Genomic DNA, 24,751 nt, shown 5'->3' on the forward strand with positions numbered 1-24,751 from the left:
CCCGTTAAAGCGTTTAAGCCGAAATGTCACGCCGGTGCGGGTAGGGCTTACACACACACACACACACACACACACATCCGCTTATATCGGTAAGGGATTTTTTGGTGTCTTTCTGCCTTCGGATGGTCAAATTTTCTGTCTGCCGTTGTCACCGTGATGTTTTGCCTCGGTGGTAATCGGAACACTTTTCTGCCCGATTCCGGATTCCTTCCCTTTTTTGGGGCAATTGATTCTCGGGCACCGTGTTACCTTACCTCGCTTTGGTTTGTCGCCGTTTGTCCGGTTTTGGTATATTTTTTTCGCCCTTCCCTGAAGCCCCGAGTTTTGGTGTGCATCGGACGATCCTTGCGACCTTTTGCTGGAGACGCGAGAAAGGCACCAAACGAAGGCAAAATCAAACTCCCGCCGGTCACCGATCACACAAGGAAAGCCGAACAAGCGCGCAACGCGCATCGGAACTGTCGTCGAAATCGTTCAAACAAAAATGATATTAATTGGAAAGAGATACCAATCCGCTTACCGGTGAGCGAGCGAAAGGACGGGATAGGGCGAGATGGGTGAGCAGCCGCCCGCGTGGACAAACCGCGAAGGAAACGCACAAAGCGAAGGCTCGAATTTCTTCGCGAAGCGCAGGACGCAACGTTGGAGCGTTGGTTTTTTGTTGTTGTCCGTCTCTCCACAACTTCTACGCCGAGCGAACGCTCACGAATCCAACCGCTTGGGGGCAAAGAAATTTAAAACCTTTTGCGCGCACTCTCCCACTCCGTCTCCCCACAACCCCGCCAGATTCCATCCAGGACGGCCAATCGGGATTTTTATTGAGCCGCGAGAATTCAATCGAAGTCTCCCGCACGGTGCCACTCCGAAAGGGCAATAGATTGGAACGGGCCGAACGGAACAGAATCCGAAACCGATTAACATCATTTAAACATTGCTCAAGATAAGTGGTTGTTGGGGAGGCTTCTTTTTTTTCTGTGCTGGGTCGCTTTCGTTCCGTTTGTCGCAGCGCTGGACCAACTGTTTCGCGAAAGTGTCCGAACCATCCGGAATGTTTCCCGTTTTGCAGTTGGACACGGACACGGGATGGGAGGAAAGAACGTTCCCCGTTCCGAGTGCCAGGTATTCCACGAAAGCGCGAAAGCACACAGAAATACGATACCGAAAAGGAGCGTAACGTTAAAGGAATGCTTTAGCGTCCCAACTGCGCGCCCGAGCCTGCTACAAATGTTTGGCAAACTGACATTCGGCCATTTTATGTGCAGCATCAAAATCAAAATCAAATAAACGCTTAAAAAGCAATGGCTACAAAAAAATAATAGGAAAAAAACCACTCGGAGCCGCTCGAAAATTCGAACCATATCGCTAAACGAGTGACTTGAGCGCTCGCAAGCGACGAACCCCGGCGCAAACAAAGCTCATCACGCTTCAAAGGTCATTCTCGTGATGCTGGATGCTCATCGTCGTGTCTATTTTTTGCCCCCATTCCCTTCACCACCTTCCTCTTCCAGTTTTCTTCCTCGCTTTTACCCATCTTCCAACCTTCAAGCCAGAGCGCGTCTGCACTTCACGTGCCACCATCATACACGGCTGCCTATCGTGATTTATCGATCATTGAAGCGATCGAAGGTTGGCACAGGGGTTGGGGAGTTATTTTTCAGGGCGCAAGTACTTCTTGCGCCCGAAGAGGTCGAACAAAACCAGAACCACTATTCACCGCTCCCTCGTGCTGCCTGCTTGCACTCTTCCCTTCTTATCCTTCCATGTCGAGCAGGAATAGCTCTCGCGTGCGCTCCAAATTGCTTTCCAAATGAACAAGTAAATAACGATCATCTCTTCGTTTCTAGTTTGTTTTCTTTCTATTTTTCTGCCACCCCGTCGTTCCGTCCCTCCAGCTCACGATCGAGAATGGTGGAGTGGCAGTCGTTTCGCGCTAGAAAGACAGCAAACAAGAAAACAGAAAACCCCCCTCCGAAAGAAGAGCACGTCACGTTTCCTAGGGGCGAGCGCGCAGTTTGCAATAGTTTCGCTTCCCGCTCCGGTTTGTGGCCCTTTTTTTGTGCTGCAAACCGGGTTCAGCTCGACCGTTGGCGCCGCCGGTCGCCACGGTGATAATAAAAGTGTATCAGTCGCTTCGATAACTGGCAGGCACGGCTCTATCCCGGCCGTTTTCGTTGGAGCTCGTGCGAAAGGTAGAACGTGTAATTGGTTGTGCAGGCGGAGGGAAGTATTGTACCCTTTTTTTTTGCTCCCTTTCTCTCCCTTGCGCCATCTCTCTCGGAGGGCCTGCGGTTAAGTGCAACGGGACCGACCACTGCCAATAAAACCCGTTTCTGGCGCCTGGATCCGCACAATTAAACGCTGAATTGATTAAACTAAGTGTGTGTGCTTGTTTTTTTAGTTCCAGTCCCCAATGCAACAAGGCAGCAAGATCGAGATTGAACGAATAGTGCAATCCACCGCTTTTTCGCTCTCCCCGAACGGAATGAGGAGGGATTCGGTGCTGCACAGATTTGCCAAATGTCTTTTTGCAATAACAAAAAACAGTAATGCGATAAGTAGCCGGGAATACCCAGAGAAAAGCTTCGGAGAAGCGGGTCAATTAAACACACACAAAATGAATCTACCGGTAATTAGCATAAGAAGCACCCGAAAGCGGGCGAAAGGCTCCAATGTGTCACCGTAAAACACTGCACCTTGGGATGTTTTTTGCTGCGCTCAAGTGGCTTATTGCACGGTAGGGACTCACCGCCAACGACACGGAAAGCAGCATAGAGCCGTGCGGGACGCAAGCGCGGATTAAATATCGTGACATCGCTGAGCTGGTCAGCTTGGACCCAGTGTGCCGTAAATCTTTCGATCCTCTTGCTCTCGCATCTCTCTTTCACCGTATCCCTTTGGCAGTTACGGTGCTGCGGGGAAGATCACGCGAAGGTAAACGAGCAGAGAACACCGATCGGACCGTTGGTACGTCTGTACCATTTTAAATAAAAAAGACGAGGGAAACGGAAAAACGAAAACCATGAAAACAACCATACCAGGCCTCTTGCGCTTATCCAACTGGCCACAGGGCTACAGGCGAATGGTTTCGAGATTTCGAGTGCAACCTTCATCCTTCCACCCTTGGCTGTCCCGCGATCGCCTGCTATCTTTGTGCTCTTATCGCTTCGCGTCTCCGCCATTGAGTCGGTCAAGCGGGGTTTCGAAGGATCGTGCGAGCACGACGTTTTATCGTGATCCTCGGGCACCGAAACTTCACCCAAAGGTGATGCAAGATGAAATGCATTCTCCCGGGTGTAGGAAACTTGACCCGGGCTCGGTGTGGAGATTTATAGTACTACTCTAATTTACGACCTCGGACACACTCCGTGTGCTGCAAGCTGGTGGTGTAGGCAAAGCCCGAAAACCCCTGGAATGCTGCCGGATACGGAATTGTGGCCGGTAAAAAGGGTTTCCTTTGGCAAATGCTGTTTCTGTTCTTGGCTTTCTTCGGTTTCACGATGCCCCAAAAACTCGTCCAATAACTCGGAACTGGACTTCCAGCTGGATAGTGAGGCCCAAAGCGTTGCATCCCCGAACGACGCAGTTGTTGGTTGATTGGACTTACCTATGAGAGAAAGAAAAGAAAGTGGAGGAAAAAAAGATTTTGATTAGTTCATAGCGCTCGGGATCGGGTTCTTGTGATTGTTAAAGATCGTAAACGTTGATGATCTGATAACGAAAAGGGCTATCGGGCGTGATGAAAACGCGACGCGGTTATTCGATACGCCACGGGAGGGGGTAACAAACAATACGAAACAAGGGACCAGTTTGAATAGAAGAGGGGAACCATAAACCAAACAAATTGTGATTGTGGTTTCTTTGTGTTACGATTGTTTGTGTATCTGGAGCATAAGGGCTAGATTGCCTAGCTTTGTGCTGTGTGCGAGCTGATTAGTATCATGAAATGTTGAGGAGTTTGGGAAGAGGAATGGAGGGCAACATGACAGCGAGGAGTCGTCTCTCTTTTCAGGAAGAGTGCCCACCAACACTCATCGTTCGATAACCATTACAAGATGTTCTTCAAAACTCTCGCATCTCTTCAAACCCACCCGCCACCCAAAATACCTTCATAGATTTCAAGTCATTGCACTCCACCACAACACTTCACGGGGGCCCCATTGGCTTTCCTTCCAAACGCTCTTCAAACGGCATTCATCTTACCACAACCACAAAAATTCAAATTAAATCATTTTTCTCCCTTCCTCATCTCTTCTGCACCTTCCCGTGGGCTAGTTAATCAAGTCGAAAGTCGTCTTACCACTCCACGGGCAGTGGAGAGGACCCAACGCTATTTGCCATCCGCCGTAGAGAGCGAGAGATGGGAGGAAAAAAACAGACTCCAACACATCCACCTCTAATGCCCGCTGGTGGGACCACTGCTGTGGCCCTTCAGGTTGAAAACAGGCCCTGGTCGATTAATCGAACGAAGATGAGTGTTCTATTCTCGCCCCGAAACTCCGTACGGCCACCACCGTCAATCTTCGACGCGCACATCTCCTTCACATCTCCATTCGCAGTCGCAGTGCTGGCTCTTTGCTGCCTAAACGCTCTCAAAAGGCATAACTATAATGTTGAAAATATTAAAATCATTTCTGATGATCATTTTTATCCGATTTCTGCATCATCATCATCATCATCATCATCGTTCTCGTGGAGCGCTACGTTCTAGCTTGCGTTCGATTGTGCTAGCTGCTGGAACTGCTGTGCTCTGCCTCCTCTGCTTCATCATCTCTGTTTGGATCATTGGTTCGGATCACGGCACCGACGTCAAATGCCACACCGTGCGCCGTCGATCAAATCAGACAAAGGTGACTTGCGCACACACACACATACCAACCCAGAGATAGATATAAAGTGGTGCTTTAGGCAACAAACATACTGACGGTGCAGAAGTACCTGAGCCGCAACCCAGCCAGCCCAAAACAGGTAGAGGAGCATCACATGGGCAGGAGGATCGCTACGCCAAGATCTCTTCAGCTGATCTTTCTGTTGCGTTTCTTTTTCACGTGGCGAAGGTGATCTTTTCCAACGCTCCAGTGTGTGTTTGTGTGTGCGTAGATCTAGCCCAAAGCTTTTCACCGCCGTTGTCATGTCTTGCTTGTTCTTTTCCTCCGATGCGAACCCAAGGAATCCGTACATCTATGGCTGCTACGGCTCTGGGTTCGTTCGTTCGTTGTCTTCTCTCCTGCGTCACTTTTACTAAGCGTTTCGCTGTGCACACCAAACCGGAGGAGGCTGGTGGTGGTACCTTTTATCGGACGTTTTCTCTCTGCCCCGTCCTTCGCAGACGGTCGCCCACCCTTTCCTTGAAGTGTCTCCAGCAACGAGGGGCTTCAGATTCCCGGGATCGGGCTAGGTCATTTCTTGCTTTGCTGCGCTATTTTCCAGGAACTGAGATTCTTGATCGTTTCGTGCCTCTCGTTGTGTCTGTGTGCCTGTTTCGCTGACCGCCAAAACTGGAGGTCCAAGCGTTGCGAGAGATTCCTTATTCTTTATGTTCCCTTTTCGGGGTTCTTTCTTTGCCGGTAGTTGTCATAGATTTTATAGCAATTGAAGGAGGGAAGGGGCTTTTACTCTAGAAAAAAAAACAAGGATTGTCTATTTCCCAAAACTGATCCGATTGCTGCTGATGCTGCTCGGGTGAACCTGTCCTTATTTGAAAGTCATTTCTCAGCACACGTCATACTGCGGACTCGGGCGAACCTGTAGGTCAACTGTGTACCACGTCAACTGCACTCGAATCGATTCATTTCGTGTCCAACTGTGAAGGACACACACGCGATCACGGCCAGCTAGGGCTGTCTTCTTCCGCCCGATAGGCAAAGGATGGTTGGATCTACGCTTCGCACCGTTGTTTAATTACTGACGCCACCAGCCAAGATCTAGCACGGGGCTGTGAAATCTTTCAGCTCAGCTAGCAACAGCGCGATACGACGTGGCACAAAGCTCCATCGCACACTTTGAGCGCTCAGCAGGCCTGTCAAAAGGTGCCAGAAGGGGAACCTTTACACAAGCCCGCAGCCTCCGAGAACGTTGCTTGTGCACGACAGAGCGTAGACGCGGCCTCTGCCTTGCACTTAGCATACGTGGTTGTGGCACCTATAAATATACATACAGCCAGTAAAGCTCGAGAAACGCAACAGACACAATCGAACCGGCAGAAAACAGACCAGCTTCACCACCGTCAACAGGGCCAAAACCGGTTCCATTCAATCCGGGAGGGGGCATTCTAATCGGTTCGGCTCGATTCGTTCGCGCGCGCGCGTCTGTGTTCTCTGCGGATACCACACCACACAACCACCACCAACGAACGAATGCAGGAAACAACTTTCCTCTTGCACAGCACAGCCAGGCCAGGTTGTGTGTGCGTGCACTATTGCTGCCGCCACGCTTTTCGCTAGTTCCATTTTTGAGCTTCGGACTCGGCTAGCGCCACACGGATGGCGTGCGACAGCGGAACTTTAATTAGAGGCACACTCTCGGGGTCTCTCGGGGCTGTGTTGGCCGGCTCTGGTGGTGTTTGCTATCAGCACCTACTGTATGATTGAGGTCCCAGTACGGGGGAGCAACCATTAATAGATCGGTGCAAATATGAGCTGGCAGATGCGGTGCGGATAAGAGATGGCAAGCGCTCTTTCATTAGACGCGAGATGTAATCTTAGAAACAAGTTTCCCCTACCGAAGGGGCTACTAAGGGAGTTTTGCATGCTGATCAACGGTAATGGAAGAGAGATTTGTAGACAAGTAGTACCGACAAGGACGGCGAGAAGTCGCAAGGTCGAGCACAAATCGCTACGTTAATGGCCCGTTTCAAACGTCTCCAAGTCTCCGAGCTGTAATATCTATAGTTGCGCTTTCTTACTGAGCTGTTTCTACGTTTCAAAACGAATATCCCAATGTTCCAACCTCACAGCAACCAGTTGTAAACGCACACAACGGTTGGTTCTCTGTGTCGGTGGCGTTAACTGGCAATTGCGAATGCCACAACCTCTCCGTGGCCGTTGGTTGGGGTCATCACCTCGGACGAGCTGTTTCGTGATGTGCAGTACGGTAAATGCATACCGCATTAACCGAAGCGCACTCAAACACATGCACACAGACAGATGCAATCTCCAAGCGCGTTCAAGAGCCCTTCAGGCAATGTTCTTGAAGAAGAGTGCACCGAGCAAAATAACTCGTTTCGTTGCGGTCAAACCGCGCTCATCGCGGCAGCTTTTGAGCCGGTGTAGAACCAGCATCCAGCGTGTCCGGTCACGTTTTCAACCCGTCACGGGTTGAGGTCAATGAAGTCAACCGGGGCAACAAGGGTTGGTTCAGGAAATTGAGTTCAGCTCATCGACTCATCGATAGGAAGTACGCGCAGACCTGGCGCACAAAGAGGTGTTCCTCCGATAAAAGCTTACCCCATATCCGTCCGGTTTCTCCAATTTCCCAAGTGTTGATGTCTTTGAGGTAAGCCGAACGACAGGCAATGTGATTGCTCCAAATTCTCCGACACGGGAAGGAAAGTGTGGACGGCAACGATGTCGCATCGATCAGGGCGCGTTGCGTCACCGGCAACGCCATTTGGATGATTGATTTCCCTCGAACGAACATGGGCTCTGATGGTTGGGAGCTTCTCATTAGCTCTCTTTCTCCCGTGAAGCGGCATGTTCCTGTATCGGAAGTGACGGCTGGTAGACTGTTTGTTTGAGAGATTTTTTGTGAAGAGGGTTTGGCTTCGACCAGAATTATGAACATTACTGAGCACTGACCGGGAAGTCGCGCGATCGTGATCGTGACGAGGTCGTTAAGAGTCGCGGTACGCGCTCGGGAAGAAGCGCGCACACCTTTCCCTTTACCTTAATTGGATTGAACCATGCAGGTCACTTACATCTCCCTCAGGAATATCCGACCAGAACATCTTCGTGTCTTCGTTGTTGCCGTTTTTTGCTTCCCGCAAGCGTTGGACCCCAAAGAAAGTTTCGCAAAGCTCTCCGTTCGTGCACGAAAAATAAAGCAAACGCGTCCATTAACCCGCTCCGAGCCGCCCTTTTTCGCTGGTTTTGCATCTCTCTCTCTCTCCTCCTCGCTCACCAAGTCCAAGCACAAAATGCGCAACTTTGCTTGGAAGGTAGATTAATCAGCATTATGCTGGAACCCTCCCCGGGCGTCCCCGTCTCGCAACAGGGGCACAGTGGGCAATCGAAAGCCATCGAAAGCCATCGAACTCAAGCGTCAGCTCGCACCGAACGATCACCACCACCACCACCACCTACCACCCAACCAGCGCACTAAAAGCATCTAGATAAAGATTAATAATAATGTGCGCGGCCCCTCTGAAGCGAAGCGCACGGAGCTGTGGCCCAGATTGAATGCCGCCGCCGCCGCCGCGCAGATGCCACACCGAGATGCGAGAGATCCCTTTTGGCAAGGTTTTGGGGTGGACACTACGGCACTTGGATCCTTGGATCGCGGCGATGGGGAGAGCGGTCACGACGTGAAGGCTCGCAACAAAAGCGCCATTGTTACGCCGGGCGGAGTACGCCCTCCCCCAGCGCTGGCGCGGTTTTAGCGTCTCTGTTGCGTGCTGGGCTGTTGCTGCTGCTGCTGCTGCTGCTGCGCCTTTAAAGCTTTGCAGACGGGCGCGGCTGGGATGCTGGGAGGCCTCCTCCGACGTGCGCGCCAGTAATGATGGCCACACAGACACACACAGCGAAACGTGTGCGAAAGAGGGGAGTATGATAAAGCGAGAGGTAAAGCGAACGAGCAGATCCTGGCAGCACGATCACGCCTGCCCGGCAGCTATTTTCCCCATCGTTTTTTTTTGTCTTACTGCTTCCCGCTTTGGCACTTCATTCGCCGTTGCAGGAGCACCAGCTTTTGCTAGCTGTGGCTGTGTCTTCTTTGCGTCTGCTGCTGGTGCCCGGAGTCTGGAGAGATGGGGCACAACGTGGAAGTTTAAGAGCAACCCGCACAAACCTCACCGGGTTCCGTATGTGCAAATCATGTTTAATCATAAAGATTATGTTTATTCTAACAAAGGTAGCGGAGAAGAACCTTTTCTCCTTGGGCCGGGAGAGCTCCAACACGAAAAAAAGATGCCACAGGGAAATTATAGGGTCGCGTGAGGCGCACACACACACACACAGTTCCACTCAAGATGGCGCAAAGAGCCTTGCGCTTGTGCGGTACTGCGCACATCCCCGGGATCATGGGAATCGTGGAGGATGAAGAGCTGTTCTTTGTTTGGAGCCGTTTGGAGCTCAAGATCTCAGGGGATCAAGAGAAAGAGCATCTAATTCTATACTATCGGCTATGGAAATACGAGTTCGGGATGGATGGGACTGATTTTATGGAAATCTATTCCGACTTCAACCTCTTCCAGGCTCTAACGCCTGATGATTCTATGCTACAGAGTTCAAATAATTCGTGCTCCAACAACGTCTGGGCAGCCTAAATTATATAGCAGAGGTCACTGGAGCAGCTGTACGTCAAGATAAAAAGTCCCTTCTGCATGCTAGATATTGCTTGGTAATGCGTACCAATCCGAATAGCGTTACATTGCCCACTCTCTTATCTATCGCGTCTCAAAACACAGCTCGAACTATTTTCCAATGGATAAGAAGTGTCCCATATCGTACCACCGCCAAAAGAGCACTTTCGCTCGATCGCGTTTGGCCCTTCGCAGGCCCTGCACTAGTCTCAAAGACGACGATTGTTATCGAAGGAGCGAAGGTAGCTAAGGCAGCCCAATAGCCCGAAACCCGCTCAAGCGAAAGGGGTGAGCCAAACAGAACGCCCAAGGTGTACACTGTTTACACTGGGTATGTGGTGCTACGCGCACTACGGGCACTACGGGCAACCGGCCCTGATAAGGGACGTTCCACGAGGCACGATCAAAGCGCATCGATTGTTTCCGATGCCGAGCCCCGGAGTTCGATAACGGAGCGTTAGTAAACAGACCGGGCGGCGAGGGTACCCAGGGCCCTTCGGGCGAGAGATCTAAACTTACTTTTTCCCTTCACGAACTCGGACTTTTTCTCCTCGTGATGGCGCATCTGCGTCTGGCGCTCCATTTGCTGGCGCTGGCGGTGCTGCCGGTACAGCTCGTAGTTGGCCCGGGCCGGTGCGGGCAGCAGGGCCACAAGCAGCAGCACCACCACCAGCACGGCAACGGGACCGACCGGCCCGGTCAATCTCGTACTGTAGCCCCGCATCATCGGCATGATCGTGTCCACATTTCCCAGAGCGGGGAGACTAGAAGGAGTTTCTATGTTTTGGGCTGTGGAGATGCTTTACGCTCCACGTCCGATGTTTTGAGGATCTTTGTCACCGGTGGGACATAGCGCGTTTTGGGTAGTGTGGGAAGTTCCAACGTCCGGACAAGACCAGCAATTGGATTCGTAGAGATTCTGGATCAACTTGAAACAGAAACACATACACACACAGACAACACTGGTTCACTTCTTTTCAGTGACTCTTCGAATGCTTTTTCAAGAGATTCTCCAGAGAACCTCGTATTCTGACACTTTGGCTTTTACGTTCACGAACGCAAAAAGATCACGAACCAACAGACACTTGGCCCCTTTTCAACAGGCCCCCTCTTTTTCCTATTTACCACACAGCTTGTTAGCACTCTAAACAAACCCAATCACAGCGACACATTTGTCACACCAAACACACACACAGGAACAGGCCTGGAAACCGTGCCTCCCCTGCTCAACGACACACTGGTGATCGCGCGCACTGATCCAAATATCTTTCGAAAGCCGGGGAATATTGCGACGTTTTGTGAAACACAACACCGTCAGAGAACTACCGCAGAGCACAACACAACTACACCACGCCACTTGACGCCTTGTTCCGCAAACTGTTCCCCCCGAAACACACGATATTGCACGCTACCCCTTCAGCAAGAGCGGGGGAAGGTTTGAGCGCCAGAACGTGCTCGAGAGCCCTTTTCGTGTGTTCTATCGCACCACCACTTGCTCTCTCTCTCTCTATCAAACACCGCAACCACTTGGGCACACTTGGGCACACTCGTGCCGGCTCCGGGAAGATGTACTGCCGCCCCCTAGATGCTGCCCCGGAACATCCGAGCAGGAAAACCGCACAAACCGCACCACTGCTTCCCTTCCACTAGGAAGTTGGAGCTATTTTTCGGCACCGAGGTTTCTGTTACGCAAACCCCCCCTTATTCGACCCTACAAAACGCACGAACTTCTTGAGCTCGATCACGGCCCACTTGCGCAGTTTGTTTTCACCACAGACACACTGTACTGTAACGAAGGGGTGGATTGGGAATAGTATTTCCTTACTTTCCAACTTTCTGCATCCCTTTTTATCCTATCTCTTGTCACGCGGTTTGATGTGTGACCGAAAACAAAAACAGCACCCACACGACAACGGTCCGCGCCAGAAGGAACGACGCACAGCACAAATCCGACCACCTGCGCACTGCTTAGCATCCGAACTCGAAGTGAGAAGCGGTCGGGCAAGAATCCGACGCCGCCACAAGGCAGCAGCATACAAGTCGTCGTACAAGACGTTTTTGCTCCGTCGGTTTGTACGTGTGTTTGTGAGTTCTCCTGGTCCCCGCTCAACTCGCCGCAAGACGGGAAGCAGAAAGCAAAAGGGAACGGTTTTGTTGACACAATCGGCCCCGAGACAAGCTTTCGAAGCTTCGGGAGATCATGAGCCAACGCGTGTTATGTTGCCGTGAGCATAAGCTTGCAGCGCGCGGTTGGCGAGAGCTTTATCTTCACTCTCTCGCTCTTTGTGACAATTGACGCTTTGAAAAGGCACCATTTGTGTTCATTTTTGATAAAAAGTGACCAATAAACATACGAAATCAATGAAAACTTTCAATGAAAAGTAGAATTCATGTAGAAAATGGCAATTGCGCCATTGCTCAATCGATCACCTTTTGCACTGAGAGTGAGAGAGAGAGCCACGCGAGAGCGAACCCTTCAGGTCGACCATTTTTGTTTTGTATCGGTGTGTGCGTGTGAGTGTGCGCATTGCTTGATCGAGTTCGATCGAACTCACCCCCTACGACTGTGTATGTATGTGTGTGTGTACACAGTTTGTGTTTTATTACACACTCGACAAGGCTTTAAAAATCCCATGCCTAACGGAGCTCTCTCCGGCTTGTGATCGGACGCCTTCAAGACGGTCCCAGGGGGTGGGGGGATGGAAGCATACCACACGCCATAAAATGCCACCAAAGAAAGGTATGCTCTGTGTGCGCTTGTGTTTGTGTTGATGTGCGTGAAACGTGATACGGGCTGGTACGTGGGGTAAAGAGCCCAACCGCGAGGTAAAGAGCCCAAACGCGCAGTGCGCTCTTTCCAAGTGTTGGTTGCAAGGCTTTCGGTGAGCGTATCATTCGCTGCACCTCGCTGGCTTGACGCAAACGAGGGATCGTTGTTTTTGCGCACACTAAAGCTCCGGTTGCTGCAACACTAAGCACTATTTGGCAGAGGGCCCGAGCGAAACGCGAAGAAGGCAACGGGCAAAAACAAATGCTGCTGGGTGCATAAAGCCCTGCTTTGCCGGCAATGTTTTTGGGATTGTAATTTTAAAAACAGCAAAATAATGCCCCCCCCCCCCCACCCAACCGTTCCCTACTCTCCATCACCACTCTGCTGAGTCAGGTGACAACGAAGACGAAAACTCGCAGGGCCTGGTGTGTTGCGCAAAACACCGCAACAAAATAAGGGCATTCCAATCTTTGTGCGCGTTGTGTGTAAAGCACAAACAGTGGGTAGAGCGGAGGGGGGGGGGGGGGGGGTAGAGGGAGGGTGTGGGAGGCACAAACCGAAAACACAAATTCTCCACCATGTTGTACAAGTGTTCCGGAGCAGTTATTTGAAACGCAAAACACGGCCACCATGTTGTGTTGTGTTGTGTGTTTACTTCGGCCGATGAGTGCCGGCCAGAACAAAACTGGCACAGCTTTGGAGAAAAAACATTCACACACGGAGTTGTTCGGTCCGACTTGTTGTTGTTCTTGCTGGCAAAGAGAAAACACTCAACACACACGCACAGTGAGCAAAAAAAAAAAGGAATTAAAAAAAAACAACAAAATAATAAAATATTGTTCTCCGTCGAGTGGGACAAGTGTGCCAGGTTTTAAAAATAAAAACTCCATTTTCCACACTGCCATTGTTTACCCGTAACATTTAAAGACCTGAAATAAATGAAATTGTGAAATAATAAGGTGGAACCGTGCAGCCGATCGTAAACAGCATCGATCGTTTTGTCATGGTGATAAAGCAATGAGTGGAAGTGGTGGATGAGAAGGGTGAGAGAGAGAGAGAGGAGGGCAAAATGCCAAACTCTGAAAGCTTTCCAACCACACCAGCGGGATGGGTGAAACGGAGAGCATACAGCAACAACAAAAAAAGGTAAAAATGCCATCACATTATGTTGCGCTCCAGAAAGATCTCGCCTAAAGCTGCTTCACCCCCTTGTATCAGTGTGTTTGTGTGTGTGCGTGTTTGGGAGAAGCTTTTTCGCGCTTGATCAAAGCTTTCAATCTGTTCAATCATGGGCGAACCTACCAATACAGCCTCAACAGCCGTCGTCTGTGTGTGAGGGTTTGCGCGTCTGTTTGCCACTGGTGGATTATGCGAAGCAGTTGAGAAAACAAAAGGTATAAAAACATAAAGTCAACATACAACCACCACCACCACACATATAGACACTCGCATGCTGCGTACGGGGTGGCTCAGATTACGGGTGGCTGAGATGAACGCTTGCTTGCGGGAGAGCTTGCTTTGGACGCGGGCAAGCGGTCGCGGTCGTTTTCTTTCGCCTTCCAAACACCTTTCGAACGTGAAAGGAGTCCCCTCCATTCCCGGCCAGCGGGCTGGCTGCTGCGAAACAGGTAAATCCAAACCCCCTGGCTGCATCCAAAGGGGTTTGGGGGATGCTCGGAAGCGAGAGGGTGGAGAGGGTTGCATATCGGCTTGGAACAATCCGTCCCGTTTAAGCCGCCATCAGCCCGCGCGCACGGGTCTTTCACTTCGGGGCGTGTGTTGCCTTTCAGTCGCTGGAGCAGCGTGCTTCGGGCCAGCTTAAAGGTGAAACGAAACCCTTTCCACCCCTTTTCATCTCCCTCACAACTTCCCCATGCCCTTCCGAAAGCGTCCCCCGGGTTTGCGCATGGCTTTACACACACAAAAAAACAACCGTCACGACCCTTACGGCGTTGCGACCCGTTCGGAATTGGAATGTGTGTGCCTTGTTGCCCCGTTGCTGACCCGTTGCTTTCGCTCTGGCGCTCACCGCTGACCGCTCGGCGGGCGAGATCGGTCGAATGCAAAGCTTTTGACAGCGCCTTACTAACCACTCCACTTACAAGGGGCTAAGGGGACAAACGCTAAGCCAACTGCGTCACTGCGCAGCGAGAAGATACGCGCGGCCGACCGGCGATCGAACTCAGTGCCCGATTAAATGGTGCGCCTTTTTACCACACACACACACACACACTTTGGTGTAATTTCATTCGAATGGCAAATATTTGCGACACTGCCGCGTCCGGCGTACTTTATTAAAAACGCGTTCACACCGTTTGCTTTGGGCGAGATGCTTTATCGCTATCGGCCGGCAGCACCGACGCACCTGGGACGCAACTTCTCGGGGCTGCTATCGCGCACTTTGGCAAAAACGGTACGGAATTTGCTCTTCCGATATTTAAATACGGCCGGTCGCGCGATTGCCCCGAGCTCGCTCGACTTGCGGGGTTACACAAATATTGATTTTTGCGTTTTGCTGCTGCTGCTGCTGCTGCCTTTGCGGCATCAAAGGCAGGGGTGTTGCATGGTGGGAAAGGGACGTTCGGCGTAAAGGCGGGCTGTTGATAAGCATTGTTTGGTTGTGCTTATGTTCGAGCGTGCTAAATGTATGATATAACAGTGGTGTTGCAGTTCTAGCGCACAAACAACCGGCTAGATTGTGTAATGGTCCGTAGCGATCACGGCCAGCTGCAGATTGGAAGAGGTAGAAGATACAATTCTGAGGTTTGTTCCGAGGGCATGCTGAAGGCAGATTAGATGCAGAATTCAAGCAAACTCGGCGATAGGGAATGGGTTCAGGATGTTTTTATTAGGATTATATAGTTTAAATTGATATTTGTTCAACACACCAGAGTGTTGTGCGGCTAGGTGGCGGTCAAAATGCTGTGAAAAAAGGTTAGAATTTTGATTGCGAGTTAGAATCGTTCAAATATTTTTGAATAGAAAAAAAATGTGAAGACATTCAATCAGACGTGGCTAGATAAAAAAAGTATTAAATGATAATTCTTGATATAAACTCTAAAACTAACTTGGTGTATCGCATCTTTTGAAAAAGTGAAATATTATATTTGTGACACTTGACATTTTTGTGGTTCGTTGAAGTCATTAATGTTTGAAAAATGCTTGTCATCCATGATATCCATGGTCAAAACGACGTCTGAACACGCCTTTAAAACCTATTCCTTCATCTTTGACTGCCATTTCTACATATTGCATGGATGCATGGTGCGCACTTAAGACAATACGTGTTGCATTCTTGTAAACTTACACTAACAGCATCTATAAAACCTTCTACAGGAAGATAGGCTCCACTGCAGACTGTAAGATCTTCACGATTTTTGGCCAATCTACTCGAGTAAAGGTGTATCGCATAGTGTTTCATCTGGATTTAGGACTAGATTTAATCGTCAAAAGCATATAGCACTCAGAATACAAAATTGCTCTACTCTTGAGTTTTTTACTTAACTTCTACTGGTTTTGTGTTGTGTAGATATCTTTTACACTTAGATGACGGAAATTATTTATAAAACTTCGATTTCTGAACAATTTTTAAGGTCAAATTAAGGTCCTTAAGATTTCCTAACAATCCTCGACACAATTATAATATGCTTTATCAAGAAGACATTGGATACATGTCCAAAAATGCCTATCTCACATCGTAATCACATCATCAGCATCTTCGTCCAACTGCGCATTACCAAGCGTGTCCTTGCCGGCTTGGTGATGTCTTTGCCATTAAATTGTACAACAAAAAAAAACAAGTTTCCCCAACAAGTGTGGCTCGATTTCAGCTGATAATTAAAATTCTTCCGTGTACCGCGGAACATGCGCGGTATGCCGCAGGTTTTAAGATGCGACACAAACAGCTAAACTTCGAAAAAGCCTCCCAACCCGGTCAGGTATGCAAAGCGAGAACCGGGGCCGGGCTCGTTTGAGCACGAGCAGAAGAAACGTTTACAACCTTGACGGCATCGCGCCGAGATTAAAGGCTCCTAAGGGCTGGCGAGGACCTGAGACATAGAGAGAAACAGAGAGAGAGAGAGAGATAGAGAGAGAGAGAGAGAGAGAGGAGTCGAACGCAGTAAAGTGGTTTGCAAAGTCGTTAAAAACACAAGCCCAGCACCGAACTGCTGGAAACCGTGTGGAATTCAAAGTGCCGAAATCCGTACAGTCGTGGCAGTTTTTTGCGCCCGCACCACAATCCTGGCGTTGAAACCTTACACCAATTTATTAATTTGACGACGGCAATAAAGTATCGAAATTAATATTTTCACCCTTGGCGCTTATCTATTTTCGAATGCTTCGGAACCGAAAGGCCGCTGCCCAAACCGTACCATTTGTCCTTCTTGCTGCCTCCTCGATGAGATTCGGTTTGGCAATTAGAAGCAAACAGGGGAGGGAAAAAAACAAGCCATGCTGTTTGTTATCGGTCGCGTCCCGTCGCCAAGGTGCCGAGTTTGAAAGGAGACCGACTAAAGACAGAGCCTGGTAAAGCAATAACTCACCACACTCCATACGGTACGGTGTGCGGCGCGCGATAGGATTCGATCGAAGATATAGAATTGCATCTAATTTGCACGGTTTGACCGTCCCGATACGCTTCGTTTTAAGGTTTTTTTTTGTGGGAGCCTTTATCACCGTGTAGAACGTGTTATTTAATCACCTGTCCGCGTGGTGGTGATCGTTTCTCAATTGTCCACCCGAAGAGGCCCAGCTCCACGAACAGGTTGCTCGAAACGATGGGAACGAAGAACCCCGAAAAGCTTGAACGGTGGTCCACTAAGCCTCCCAGAAAGAGGGGGGGGAAAGCCAAACGGACCTCAGCAAAAAGCCACCAGCACGGGGCAACGCTTTGAATATGCAAACCGCGAAACGGAGACGAGCAGTTTTGTTGTGCAAAACGATATTGCCAATCTAGAGGAGCTGTGTGGAGGCGACTTCTTTCGTTGTTTTGCTGCCTTTTTTTGCCCGGGTTCGTTCCAGCTCCTTTCCTTTATTGGAGCCCAATAAAGCTTGGTCCTGGGTTGTATTTTCACGAAGCTTCTTCAGCGCCGAAAGCATAGCGAGCACAAATAAACCACACAAATCATGATCGGGAGGCTCTTCTTCTTTCTTGTGCTGGATATAAAAGGCCAGTTGTTGCGAGGAAGGGAAGCGTGGTTTTAGGAAGGAATTTTTCGTTGGAACTCTTTCCCCACCCAAAATGGAATTAATTAGTCGCGGACGAACGGGAACAGAAATCTTCCTCCACCAATGGTGGCGCTCCTCTCCGTACACGAAGGACAGACAAAATGATCTTCGCTATCCGCGTGTCGCGATCGTAAAAGTTCCGACCGGGTTGCATCGGTGTCCAGGTGAGCGGTGGAGCGCTTTATCAGCGTTTGAGTGATTAGCTAAGGCTAATGGTAATTTATGGAAAGCAGCAATAAAGGTTCGTTGTTGCGAAGCTCGTACGGTGGCTTGTGTTTATGACGCATTTCAGGGTGGTTGTAATTAATCTGAAGAATCCATTTGCTAGATGATTGTGTTCACAAATGTGGCCACCTGAAAACGTTCTGCATAATCCCTGTCACATGACGAATCGTCTGAAACATCGATCACACACACTACAAAATAAAAAAAAGGTTCCGCTAGACCTTGAAGGTTTAATTGCTTAGATTGCTTTACATAGTAGTACAATTTTCAAGTCCTCCATGGCCGTTGCATGCACTCGTCATACGGTCAACTGTAACAACGCCCAGAGTTGTCAACCTCACCCGGGTACTCAGCCAAAGCAAAAGAGAGGGAGACCTGAATGACCCCACAGAAATGTGCCGATTGGGGCAGGCAAAACAGCCCCTTCCCAGAGCTTTCGCACACTGGAGGAGTTTGCCTTTTATTTGCTCACGCTGTCGGAACAAATTAGTCGCAACCGATCAGCTACGCACGAAACGAAGCTGCGGTCGCACTAAAGTCAGACCATCCAACCCGAGATCGACTCAGAGATCGCCCGGGAGATGTAAACTAGGGTCTTAATTTTTTGGGGAGGGAAATGCGGTTTTTCAGGTTTGAGTGTATTCGGGTGGAAACAACACCGACGTGTCTCTGCCAGCTCATTCGGGCCTAAAATCTACCGACCCGATATGGCGACTAATTCGTTTGGAGCCTTTCAAAACACACACACGCACGCACGTACGCTCGAAAAAAAGGCTCATATTACACGCCTGTCAGTGGGAATCATTTCTCGCGTGGCCGAATAGTGCTGCGGGCGGTGAACTTGATAGTGGACCGGAGCGCTATGGATTTTAATCATCCCCCTTTTGGAGAAAACGGTCTAGCAAGCAGCCGAGAGAGAGGTGTTGGTAGGTGAAAGAAGTGAAACATTTTAATTTCTACCACCCATCCCGCAGCTCCCGCATTCTAGAAAGCGACCGTGTTGGCTAGAAGTTTCACCTGCCCATCGCTTATATTGTTGGAGAGTCATTTGATGATGATCGTTTATATTTTTCGCTGTCGCCGAAAAAAGCGCCGAGAACGAAACGCACCGTCCGGTGACTTTGTCCGGTGATAAAGCGAAACGGCGAAAAAAGGCCAGCTTATGGTAATGAGGCAGTCAGCATCTCACGTTTCAACTGTTCGATCGTTCGCTGGGACCCTCTTGGATAGTCGAATTGAGCATAAGAATTCCAGCCCGAAGATTGGCGAGTGGATTTTGGAGCTCAAATCTAAATAGGAAGGCAACGAACGGAGGTTGATGCGGCTTGTTATTCACGTTTATCAGTGGCATTTCGTTACAGATGGAGACAATTTGGGTTGTTTTGGTGGTTTTTAGTAATGAAGTTGTGTAGTTTGAGGGTTGGAAATTTCAGAAATTTTAAGGAACCTAATCTATATCTAGAATTTTAAGAATTTCTGAATGTTTAACAGCAATCGCGTTGCTACGACTGTGTGTTCTGCAAATCATTTTTAAAGCTGCTGGACATCTTGAACAAGGATCTAAGGAAACTCAAATTTATTAGTACTGACACATTTATCATTGGAGACATGCGTTGTGGCCGTAAACTTACATCCAATGTCTTGTAGGCTTCTTTTTTTTGCAGTTCGTGACTCTTAGAGTTTTGTACCGAAGAAGGATCATTGATTTGGATGCACTTGGATAGTTAATGTATGCTTTTTTATGTCTCTAGATTTTCTTCTCGTGTAAGGTGTAATGCCTGTAAGCAATAGCTGGCATTTTTACAATAGCTTCAAAGTTTAAATTTTTGTTTGCAATTTTCTCATAGAGGTCAATGTTGCCAATGTCAATCAATGTTAGTTTAAAATCATGCTTTTCGCTGCATTACATCCCACAACAGGACAAATTTTATAATATTTTCTGGCTGATAGAGCTCACCAATCCTGGAATTCAATCATAATCGAATTCCTGTTCTCTTTCTCGCCTTTCAAGATCGTCTAACGGAAAGTGCATTCACAACATGAGCTCACCTGTGAAAGAAAGAAAAGAGTACAAACAAAAATAGGATAAGTCACTTGTTTAAACTGTAACATACCAAATTGGGATCTCAATCAACAGCTCTCTCTTCCCCTTAAAACAATGCCAAGTCTCCAATTGAAAGTGCAAATACTTCTCGCATTCCGCTCATCTTGAAACACTTTCGAGGCGTACAACAGCGAATGCCACTTTGTTTCCCAACCCATCGAAATCACGATAAAGTGTTTGCGGGAACAAGGTAATGACTTAATCGGCCGCTCAAACACCGTCATGCGTTTGACAGCTTGCAAGCTGTATGATTTGCCCATGATTGGTAACATCATTTCACCCAACCGTTCAGTGCAGATGGTTTTCGGGAGCTTCCCGACGAGTGCGCTGCGCGTTTCAGCCCATCCGACGGAACGAAGGTTCGGGAAGGGTAGTGAAAAGTGGTTCGCACATGTACCGAATCGGTTTTATTGTGCTGGGTAAGTGCGGCGAAGGAATTTACGGTGCAAAAACGTTCATCCCAACAACCTGTTGCTGCGGGCTGACAGGTGACTTTTGTGAAGGTACCGAAAAGAAACACGCCCATAGCGTGCCGGTAAGGCAGGGCTGAGATTGAATCATAAAAGATGCAAATTTTACACACAAACACTCGCTTTATCGCCAACAATGCCGGGCTAAGGGCGAAGGACCAATCGTCATCCCGAACAATAAACACAACTGTAAAGCTTTATCGTTTTATTGCAACGCATGCCAGTGGCGGGTAATGCAGTGATTGCACTACCCCTTAGAAAACAGCAGTCGCACAGTATATTCCTGCAACTGCAACGAGGTATCAATTAGCCATACTTTCGAGCAGATTGCAGTGGGGATTGGTTTTGCTTGGTAAGCGCATCGGCTGCAATCTAGACGTCTGCCAGAAAGCGAAACAAAACCAACAAAAAAGTGGAGGAATAATTTCTAGAAAAGCGAACAGGTTACAGGTGAAAAGGGTCCGTTGTTTTGCACCGTAAAGTGGTAATTCAATCGAGATATAAAACAAAACAGTCTTACTTTTTTTAGGCCCGAAGGTAAGGGAAAGACAGACGGCATGACAAGTCTGGGTGTTGTGTCAATGGGGAACGACGCGACCACCGACGCCATCGCCGGATATTATGAAATGTGTCGTATCAGCAGTGTATGCTTGCAGTTGTGTTTTTTTGAGTCCTCTTCGATGTTCTAACGTCTAAGGCGCAACACAAATGATCAGATTTACAACACCGCATTGTAACAATCCAATTTATGCACGGCCATTCCAATTGGAAAAAAAACACCACTGCATTTAAACGCCACATTTGCACCGGCACGGGAAAGGGTGCATAAACCTAACGGAAACGCGGTAACACAACGCGCTCGAGAATTAAGGTCGCGGGGTGCGCGGGTAATGTTGTGACATGGTCGGCAATTTGCCGGTACGGTACCATTCCATTTTGCGGCAAAATTGTTACTTCCCTTCCCCGCTCTTCGGTTTGGACTTCCAAGTTTCCAACTGCCCGAACTGGGTGGGAGGAAAATTGTTGTAATGCACGTGGGGGGCAATTATGTACGGGACGTGTGGCGGCAAGACAAGGCAGGTGGCAGTGTCAGTGTCCGCTGCATACAGGTGGCAGCGGCGAGGAATCACACGGAACGCTGGGAATGTGTCAGCGAGAGCATGTTTTAATCAATTTTTGCACACGCGTGACAAATGGTGGGATATTTGATTCGTTCGTTTGGCCGGTGGTGGACAATGATAGTGTTGGTTGAAAATTGTTGGTTTCTAGTAGGGAATTGAACTTATAACGTGTTTAAGCAATGCATTTTATATGAACTTTAGCTGTCTTTTGAGGGAATTGAGAAAAAAGTACGTTACAAGTTGAATATTTAAAAACAGGCTCGATTGTTTCTTAACCTACTCATGAATGCATTGAAGTAACAAGGAATACAACGTATCTAGCATTATAAAGGTAAAGGATATCGGACTAGAAACAACATTAGACTATTCAGCTGATAATACTAGTAATGTTTATATTTCAACTAACAAGAAATTAAATGTAATATACGAAGCAAAGACCGATTAAAGGGAGACAAATCGTAAACGCAGTTTAATTGTTGGGTAGCCATAAAGGAGTATATGATCGTACACAACAAAATTGAAACATAAAAATAAACTACAAATATTTTAAAGAAAGAAAATAATAATAAACAGACACATAATAAAGATTATAAAATTGGTGAAAATGGTCAATAAATTAAAATATAAAAGAAGCAATAAAAATAAATAAATAAATAAATTAATAAAAAAACATCAATAAAAAAGATAACAAGTTCCAAAAAATAAATGGAATACTTATCTTAAAGTTCATCTAACATACAAATTGGAAAACTCTTTTCAATCATTTAAGAAAACATTCACAACAAGATAAGTGATGGAAGAAACCAATGACATTTTCACATTTTCTTAGAACAAAGAAAACAATAAAATAAAATAAAAGCAATCTTTGAGATCCGCGTGTTACTTTGTTAATGATATTTTTCCCTTCTCATCTGTCAAACGGTATAAACTCCAAGTTTCTTAACCTTCATTTGAGCTCATCAGAACCCTTAAAGGGCTCATGAATACGCATCCCAAAAAAAACCCGCTGGACACAGCTTTAACCGCTCCTAATAAACGCAATGCTGCTTCATTAGTGCCCTCCCGCGCGAGGGCCCAGCCCCCGGAGGTATAAAACTCGCACGCATCAAATATTTCCCCAGTGTCATAACGTTGATTGCGTTTAATATCGTAGAATCAATCTTCACTTTCCACGATTCCACAAATTCCGACCATCCGGATTCTGATTAAAACGTCCCGTCCGCTCGGGCCCGCTTCGGTGAAGGGTGATCCTTACCAACAGAAAGGGATACAACGGGGTGGAAAACGTCTTACAATCTCATCACGCGCCACTCATATACATATTCTAGGGTCTCGTTTCTGAATACCAGTTCGACCCCTGCACACCTAGGAGGGCGAAATTTACACCAAACCAGTTTCCAGCTTCTTCGGTCCTTCCCACCACCACCTACGGGGTTCCTAGGGAAAGGTAACGCTAAACTCTTCCCTCAATCTGTGATGCCAGGCATTTCACCTGGCAGCGCGCCAGCGCCCACAGCGTATTTCGAAAATAAATTAAAAGCATTTAATTATGAAACGAAAACAAAACGATCGGGGCCCCCGCGAGATACGAGATACGATCATCGATCGGCCAAGAAAACCGGGGAATGAGACGAAGGAAGAGGCCCAAACATTCGGTCGAAAGCTATTCGCTCTCCGGAATTCGAACCAGTTAATTTATCGTTCATGATTTCTCTATTTTCAAGCTGAATAAAGGTTTTGTTCGAATGGGGGTTTTTTCCCTATCTTTCTTGGGCTCTCTTTTCTCCCCTCGTGCAGAGCCTGCCCGCTTGTTGGACTTGGTATTGTATCGAGCGCAGCATCCATTACGGCGCAATAGCGTCGTGTCTTTGTACAGGGAAGGAATCTCGTGCCTCCCACCAGAGAACTGGGAGAGGTATGTAGCGTCGAACCGCGGGAACAAACAGAACGGTCGTGAGCCTTGATGGTGTAAGCTATACCCGAGCGCACTCCGACCGACTGGTCCGTCGCTAAATAGTCCGCCGAGACGCTTGAGGATGGCTGCTAAGCACACGCCGAAAATGGGTACAAATATTGAAGCTGGTTCAATATTTGCCCGCACTGCCCGATTAATGGGCGACATCGGGCTGGACTTGCGACTGGACCGTTTGGCGTATGCTAGCGCTCGCACAAGGCTGGCTGCGCCCTTGCACTGCGCGGAATGTCGGCGTTATTGATAGGGATAATATTATGTTTTACTTAAACTATGACCACACAAACGCACACACACACACACACGCGCAAGCAGGAGGAAGGTCGATGTCTATCCCTCGCTTTGAAGTGTTGCCGGAGAAGATTGCTATATTGCTTCGAACGAAAAACAATTTTTCAAACACAACAATAAAACCCGATCGCAAGAAAGAAAGCTCGATCGAGTGATTAATGAACGATTTGTTTTCTCACAAGATCCAGTGTGGCGTGTGGCGATGGTTAGCTAACGTCTTTTAATGTCTCTGTGAAGTGGCAATAGTACGATTTGTTGGTTTTCCCTGTATTCACGCGGGACGAGCGAATACCGATAAAGGGCTTGGCTAAAGGGTTAGAAAAAACAAGGCGCGCTAACTAGCCACCATTACTCTGCCCTGCATCGGTAATGGTTATTAATTTACTCAATCATGCACCGTATGCGTACGCCACACCTAGCCGTTTGGGAAGCGGTGGCCGTGGTTGAAAAGTGGTTACAAGGCAAATAAAATGTGCATAAAATCGTTACCCACATTGTGAAGCTCATTAAGTTTGCTGTGTGCTGTTGTTGGTATTAAACCGTTTGTGACCTTGATAGCTAATCAAGCTTGCTTATGCTCTTGAAGCTTGAAGTTTGAAACCATCTGCTTCTTACCTTCGATAGAAGGCCCTATCCCCACCATCAATTGCACTCTAAATGAGCGACCATTTAATTTCCCAACCGATCGAGCGAATAAGCGCTGGGTGAGTTGTTTCGGACAGCGTTTTCACGCTTTTCATAAATTTAAAGCCTTCCAGCTCGATTTGCTCGATCAAACCCATTTCCCAAACAGGAATGTTCTTTTTCAATCGATCACATTAAAACTTTCCACGGGTTGTAACATCTGTGTTTAACGCTTTGTTTTGCGTACCGTTCGTGGATTGGATTGGGAAAAGAAGGAGATCCCAGCAACGGAGCAACCTTGAGAAGAAAAATCGATTAATCACTCCCATTTTTTACCACCGACACAACCCGAAAAGTTAGACCTGTAGAACCGTTTGAACCCACGCCCCGGTAAGGTGCCAGAAGGTGCCACGATGGCTCGAGGAAACATT

At 48.2% G+C, this 24,751-nt stretch overlaps 1 protein-coding gene across 2 annotated transcripts in view; it reads right to left on the reverse strand.

The window, feature by feature from the left end:
* Positions 1–24,751, reverse strand: part of LOC121598118 (epidermal growth factor receptor) — a 95,128-nt gene that overhangs the window by 23,479 nt on the left and 46,898 nt on the right. The window contains exon 1 of one of the 2 annotated variants that reach the window (XM_041924709.1): positions 10,034–11,532. The exons of the other annotated variant lie outside the window; for it this stretch is intronic. Coding sequence (XP_041780643.1) covers positions 10,034–10,247 — 214 coding nt within the window. The 5' untranslated portion in view covers positions 10,248–11,532. Of the gene's footprint in view, positions 1–10,033; positions 11,533–24,751 lie in introns of those variants that run through there. 2 annotated transcript variants of the gene reach the window in all.

This window comes from Anopheles merus, chromosome 3R (genome assembly GCF_017562075.2).
Source record: "Anopheles merus strain MAF chromosome 3R, AmerM5.1, whole genome shotgun sequence".
Classification (NCBI taxonomy): domain Eukaryota; kingdom Metazoa; phylum Arthropoda; class Insecta; order Diptera; family Culicidae; genus Anopheles; species Anopheles merus.